The 7,375-nt window shown below is 39.9% G+C and overlaps 1 protein-coding gene across 1 annotated transcript in view; it reads right to left on the bottom strand.

Annotated features, from left to right (window-relative positions):
• Positions 1 to 174: 174 nt before the first annotated feature.
• phldb1b (pleckstrin homology-like domain, family B, member 1b) overlaps positions 175 to 7,375 on the bottom strand; it is a 59,327-nt gene continuing 52,126 nt past the window's right edge. The window contains exons 27-28 of the mRNA XM_064302403.1: positions 6,751 to 6,789; positions 175 to 4,188 (exon numbers count right to left, since the gene is read on the bottom strand). Of these exons, the coding sequence (XP_064158473.1) occupies positions 4,048 to 4,188; positions 6,751 to 6,789 (180 nt within the window). The 3' untranslated portion in view covers positions 175 to 4,047. The remainder of the gene's footprint in view (positions 4,189 to 6,750; positions 6,790 to 7,375) is intronic.

Here is a 7,375-nt window from a genome sequence, read left to right as displayed (position 1 = left end):
TTTCCTAAACTAATATGGAAATGTCTATAACCCTGATATGCACACACATGTACAGCTCTTTAAATAATATATATGTCTCATTAAGAGCTCATGTCATTCATCTGTAAAACTCACATCTGACCCTCTCCACTCTCCTGCCCGAACACTGCACAAACAAGCAAAGGACGCCTTGGGAAAGATTTCCTTTTTAATTGGCCCGATAAACAAACCCCACACAGTCCGCACGCATAAATGTGTAAGGCAAAGAAAAAAGTACCAATTGTGTAACATGGTCCAGAGCGTGTGTGTGCACGTGCGTCTGAATGAATCGTGTCTCGTTGGGAAGGGCAAGGCCAAGAGAACAGGGAGAGACAGAGTGAGGGGATGAGAGTACGTGTAAGCATGTAGGAAGAAGATGGAGGAATTATCTTTAACAGACAGATGAAACACAATGAGCAATAACAATAGCATAGCACTACAACATAGTAAAGGTGCACTGTTATGCACGTATTGTATTCCAACCAGACAAATGCATATACAGAAAAGAGACGGTGCATACCTGATTCTCAAAATAGTTCTGCAGGGTTCCCGTGACCTCCCTTGTGTATTGTTCATCACAAGCCTGCACTGTTATAAAGTGTATGGTTTATAGTTAAAAACCTTCAGATATAGTGAGAAGAGTTGATACTAAATGATGAACAAGGAAGCATGACAAGGATGCAACAAAAAACAAGGGAGATTTTCACTGGCTGCTTTTCATTGGTCGCTCTGATGACCAGGGCCACTGACAACCAATCCTGCCAATATGTTCGCTTCTCTTTTTTGGGGACCTATCATTAAACCTTTTTATTCACATTAGCTACAATACGAAACTGTTACAATAATGTCAAACACAGTCTATTGATCCCAGAGGGATTGCATGCACCAGCCGGGCACCAGGCACATGACTAAAACCACTGTGAAAATACACTATGGGCACGGTGTTACGGTCTATCAGCACAGAGGTATGCTTACAGTGAGCACACAGGTACCGGTCATTCTGAACACACCAATACTGTACATCTGTTGTGGCCTTCCCGAAAGCCGCTCGACGCGGAGAACCTCTTTAAATGCCTCTTACGACCATTAAAATAACGTGGGTTTCCCAAACACATTCATAACGAGTGCCCCTTTAGTTCACTCGTAGGTTAAGCGTTGTCTAGATCAGTTTGCTTGCAGCAAAGAACCTCTTTACGATTCTTCTTGCAGCAGTCGGCTTTGGTAGCACAAACAACACACATGCGCTTTAGAATCATGTGTAAAGTGTAGCAGCCTCGTAGTCATTCGTTTTCACGTATACTCAGAGTAAATATTGTAAAAATATAAAGTAAATACCGATAAAATAAATATTGTATTTGAATATCATTTGGAATGACACTGTATTAAATTGAACATGCCAATGTCACATTTATAACTTGATTATTTTTTATCCAATTAAATGCATTTAATAAGCAAATGATAATCGAATTATTCACCTGTAAAACTGTAAACACAAGGCCAAAACATTGCCACCCCTGCATTGTGGAGAATTGTCTAAACCGTAATGGCTGCACTTCAGAGAATCGTGCACCAGAACCAACGGTGCAGAAACATAGAAGAACCGCTGCAATCAGGGTAAACTTTAATCCACGAGACCTCTTCACGGATGAAGCCAGGAGTGGGTGATTTTCGGGAAATTTTCCTTAATTATTTAGCCTATTATTACTTAGACATCGGTTTATCAACTACTCATGCTGTAGCGAGAACGCGCTTTGCAAAGTGTGTTAAATTCCTTTTAACAGTCCGCCTAACGATTGTGTTTGGGAAACCCACTCAAAGAGAGAGCATTGTTGCTTAAGAACCTCGTAAACACACTAATTAATCCTAAAATCCAACTTTATCAGGAAACACACCCCTGGCCACTTGAGTTCCTGTCCAGAGTGTTCTGTGCGCACGGGTGCACTTTCCCTTGGACATGGTTACCTCACAGACAGCATCACGGCAAACAGTAGGATAGATAGTTTGCTTTTAAGTAGCCTGAACACCTGGGTTTTTAACAAAATCACAGATATTCTTTTCTGAGTGCCACAATATTACACTGTAATTCAACAGCAGTCATAAGACTGTTAAAGGGATATCGCACTTAGGTATAACAAAGTAATTTTGCAGCGCTTACCCCATTTGCGTAGTGTGATTAGAAGTCCGTACCAGCCATTACCGGTAGCGCCGTTTCTCCTGATTATCTGGTTCCCATTAATTTTCACCTCACTGAAATTAATCGTTTTAAAACACAAACTATGGAGGATAATAGGTCGATAAAACAGACTACTAACCTCAAACGGTCCCAGGTTTTTTGAATATCTGATGTATTTTCGACGTTTTATTGCCTTATAAGAAAAATAAGATACGAAAAAAGCTTTATTTTAACCCACATGGGCGCATGCATTTATAAAAAAATCTAACTACGACTGGTTGTATTTCTATGTAGCCAAGAACCCAATCTGAAAATAGTTTCTTAGTTTATAGCAAACCTAAATCTGAAAACAGCTTCTCAGCTCATAAAAACTGAGACCGTTCGATGTTAGTATTCTCTTTTTATCAACCTATTATCCTCTAAGCAACAAGATTAAAAGGTCGCAAAAATGAAGGGGAGTGAATTGGGAACCGGAAAACCGGCAGGAACAGTTGCTGCCATTGACGTTAACAGGGACAGCTGATGTTGCCAGTATTCACGCTATGCTATTACAATGTGGTAAGCACCACATAATAGTTGTGTTAAACCAAAGTGAAATATAGCTTTAACCCCCCAAGCCTTGTGCAAATCTCCATTCAACAATGTTGAAATTACATATTATGTACACACACACATTGCGCACACGCACGCACACTCACTCGCGCACGCACATTCACTCTCTCACACACACATACAGATTAAGATAGTTTTCCCACAAGCTTTAAAGTCAAATACCTGGAATAACAAATACATATGAAGGCACATATTAGTTTCAAGAGAGAATGAATTGCATCGTTGTAGTTAGTTATGTTGTGTCTGCAGTATAAGTCTTTAGTAGCTCTTGTTATAGGCTGGCAGTGATGGAATGGCTGCTCCATATTTGGGATAAAGTCATATTGTCTAGATATCACAACTTGGCACACTGATCATACTTGTTTGAGTGCACATGCATGTGGGCATGCGGGTGTGCATGTGCACATGCGAGTGAGTGTGTGTGTGATTATGCACCTTTTAATTCATTTGTTGGCAACATTTGCTGAAAAACACAGTGTGGATCCCGTTCTGCAGTTTCCAATGGAGACATTTCTTAAATTAAAAAATAACCATAAAAAGGGAAACAGGCCCCCTCTGGAGCAGCTGGCAGAGAAAATCTTTGGTGGAAATTGTCCTGGAATCATCTACACTGGTATGTTTATGCTAGTTGGCTTTCCAGTAAAAACGGCCATTTTTGTATTTATTGGAGAAGAAATCTTGATTGCAGATGTGACATAGCAATTCCATTGATACCCACCCAGACCTCACAAAAGATTCCCTCCTTGTGGATTGCATGTAAAGTGTGTATGTGAAAAAGCACTTCAGATTGGCGGGCCTTCACTGGCCTGTAGCTGAAGATTAAATAATTCAGTGTCATTAAACTTCAAAAGCATTAAAGTTAGCAGTACACAAAAATGGGTCCTTTCATCAAGGGACTGTACCAAAAAAAAAAAAAAAAAAACAACAATCTCTCCATTGGCAACACAAGCAAGGCCTTGTTTTAAGCAGCAAAGCCGAGAATTTTGGTATAATTTTGTTTCTGTCCTCCCAGAACTCCCTTTTTCATCCATGCTGAAGCACATAGAAAAAATGGCAAAGAGAAAGTCTAAAATGAAGGTATTTGTGTAAAAAAAAAATAATACAAATACAAGTAACAAATGAAAGGCTTTTCCCAGAACTGGGAGTTCAGGTCCTCGTAACGCCGCAATGGTCTCAGGTTACTCTGCATCTCCCTGCTGGATCCGTTTGTCATCAAGCTTTTCGAAAAGCCGCTCCTTTCTTCTTCAGTTCATGAACTGCGTGTAGCCCTCGGCCCCCGTTACTATGACATCCATCCATATCCTCATGGCCTCGGGTGAAGGAGCCATCATGTAGTACAGCCGGTCGTGGGTTTTCACGCAGAAGGTCAGAGAGGGGTTCGGACTCTGAAACCACAAGGAGAAGGCAGAGTGTCACTGCAGAACATACAGTGCCCCCCCTCAGAGCCTGTTCTAGTCTGGTGCATTCTTCTGGCCAAAACCTGCTCCACCAACTCAACCAGGTCGTGTTCCAGTTACTGCGCTTCTGGCTGACATGTCTCTGTGGCATTCTGTATACGTGCGATGTACACTAAGAATATGAAAAAGTTCAATCTAAACAGCTGCAATAGATAATATCCAAACAGGAGCAAATACACACGCCGTATCACGGCACAGTCAACTGTGGCCCAAGAAAGCTCTTCTACAACCCAAAAATATTTGAATCGTATAGATACTGACTCCATCTGTTTAAAAATACATATTGAAACACATGAGCTTAATTCAAGCACCAGGGCTTTAAGGGGGCGACTAGATTCCACCACGCCACTGACAAAACAGGGCCTGTGTGTTGATGTTATTTGCGCCCTGCACACTAGAGATGGGTACGAGCAATAGATTGATGGATTGTCGGATACATGCCTACTCTGTGTTTTTCATTTTCTCAAAAAGGGTATGCATGCAGAACTATGTGTTGGAACTTGGTTCCATTTATTAATTTATCATACAGTAGCCTATGTAAAAATTAGAATCATATTCAAATAGGGGATATTCTTTCATCTAATATGAACTGAGTAAAGAAAATACATATTTTGAAGGGCGTGTTTTGATTGGAGTTATGCCTTTTGTCAGTTAGCCGTATAAGCGGAATAGTGCCCGAGCCGCTCAGCATGGTGTAGTTTGAATGCCCTGTGCTGAGGGAAACTGCCCAAGGCGAATTTACTACCTCCGTCAATTGTAATGAAAACATGCCCTTCTAAATAGGAGATTCCACTGCAAATGAAATGTTACTTAAAGGCATACTATGCTGGATTTTTTAGCCTTGTGTTTATAATCTGATGAGAAACACATTTTCAACATACAATAATGCCAAGTTACTCACACATACAAAGCACTAGTCATTCATTACTAAAGTCATTAATTCAAACTAAAGAAATCTAGTCCTGCCATTAAAATAATTGATATCGAAATTACGGCAATACTGTACGAGCAACAATATTGACTTTTATGTCAAGAAACATGCAATCATTCACGTTACAGAAAGGCCGGGCTGATAAATACATAATGTATTTTATTTGGATTTCATAAATATAAATAAGTTCCCTGCAAAGATTTCACATATGCAAAACCAATAATTTAAATGTTTTATTTTTAGTTAGAGAGTAAGTCAGTGTAATGAGTTTAGAGGTTTGCTTCAGTCCGAGGGTGGAATTGAACCCAGGTCTATCACTTGTCCAAAAAGTTCCATAGGCTAGTGAGCTACAAGGGAAACAGACATTGGAGTTGCAAAGTTCTGTTCTTCTAATCGTTTGCACAAATTTAAGTGTATATATGTTAATTTTGTGTCTGTATCCAATATTTTTACTGGCTGATGTACCTAAATGCCCAATGGGGTGACGTATTCTTTGTGGGCTTGGAGCATTTGTGATGATGTAATCAGGCAGGAAAAGAAGACAAATAAGAAGAAGGAAAAAATTCTAAATCCCCTGAGTTTGGAGCTTTATTGTGTGGACGACTGGACGTGTGAAGTTGTTTGTGAATTCTGTCTGTTAAAATGGGGTCATGTGGTCATTGCAGTTATTTCTGTAGGGAAAACCCTGAAAAGTGCCAGACTCTCGGTGCTGTATAGATATGGGGCATGCCGGCCCACCAAACCGTAAATTGGCAGCCATTAAGTATTCCAGCAAATATCCCATACCCTGTAGGCTACCACTTAACAACAAATGCAACTTACTGGTACCACAACCAGGTTACCTAATACTAACATTCATTTTGGTTTTAAGTCAAACTGGTTTCTCAGAATGCTTGTTAATCTGAATAGCTAGGCTAGCCAACTACTGAATTATATTCAAAACAGAGGCTGAACTATAAACATAGTCAAGCTATAACTAGACTAGCTGCTCTCTATACAGTCATTCATGGACATCAAGCTGACACTGTTGCAATTTCTGATGATTCTGTAACTATTAGCTTGCTTGCTCTTACAAATTCCCACTTCATTTATCAAGTCGGACTGATGTGCATTAATTTAGAATGGTGATTGAACTTTCACAGGCACTACTCCATAGTTGAGCGTATATGGAAAAATAATTATGCGCATCCCAGCCAATCAGAACTTAGTACTCAGCCAAGCCGTTGTATATTGGTTTTGTGGGCATGTAACATTTGTGAGTTAAGAATAAAAATATTTGGATCATATCTGACACAGACTGGGTTTATTGACACAATAAACTAAGCATTAGGACTTTACTATGATGGCAAAACTTGGGTACTTGGGTGCGTTATCATGAGTGGAAATTACCATCCCGACTGCACACAGCTTTTGAGTAAAAAGAGCCTGTGTGATGTGGGTGAGTGTTTGGTGTGTGTGTGTATGTGTGTGTGTGTGTGTGTGTGTGTGTGCGTGCGTGCGTGCGTGTATATGATTGTATGAAGCACAGACTGCACACAGTTAGTAAAGGAGAGACACACCTCTCTACGGAACTGAGGAGGCAGCAGATCAGAGATGTGCTAGAGGGAAATGGATCAGAGAGTGAAAAACACAGACGCATGCATGTGAGCACACACACAGACACACACCTAAACACACACAGACACACACACACAGAGCCCTGCTGTATTGACACTTGTGTAATAAGAATGAGATACAACAGTAGTATTATATGAGGGGAATATATATTCACAAATATTAGGCCACCTGTGGTGAAGAATTCCACATTTATTGAACAGCAAACCAATGTATAAACATTTTTTTTCAGTTTCCTCCTACAATAACACATAAAGATGAGTTTTATTTAAAAATAATCTTAAGAGACACAACTTTCCTCAAAATTAAAATGATTTAATTACAAATAAACAAATTATTGGAAGTCTATCCAATCACTGCAAAAGGGGGGTGGGATGGAGGTGGAGTGGTAGTTAGATTATCTACCTTAAGTTTTTTTTTTTGTTAAACCACAGGTAGCCTTATACCATTGGCCTGTAGTGTAAGTAAAATAGGCACTAAAGGTGCAAAAAATATGGCAAAGAAGACGGAGTTAGACTTAGATGTGCTGGACATCTAGGCCTAATGAACATGGCAAGGGTATTCCTCGTG

Source organism: Anguilla rostrata, chromosome 12 (genome assembly GCF_018555375.3).
Source record: "Anguilla rostrata isolate EN2019 chromosome 12, ASM1855537v3, whole genome shotgun sequence".
Classification (NCBI taxonomy): domain Eukaryota; kingdom Metazoa; phylum Chordata; class Actinopteri; order Anguilliformes; family Anguillidae; genus Anguilla; species Anguilla rostrata.
Note: the sequence above shows the minus strand (reverse complement) of the source record. Positions and strands in the feature narration are given on the sequence as shown.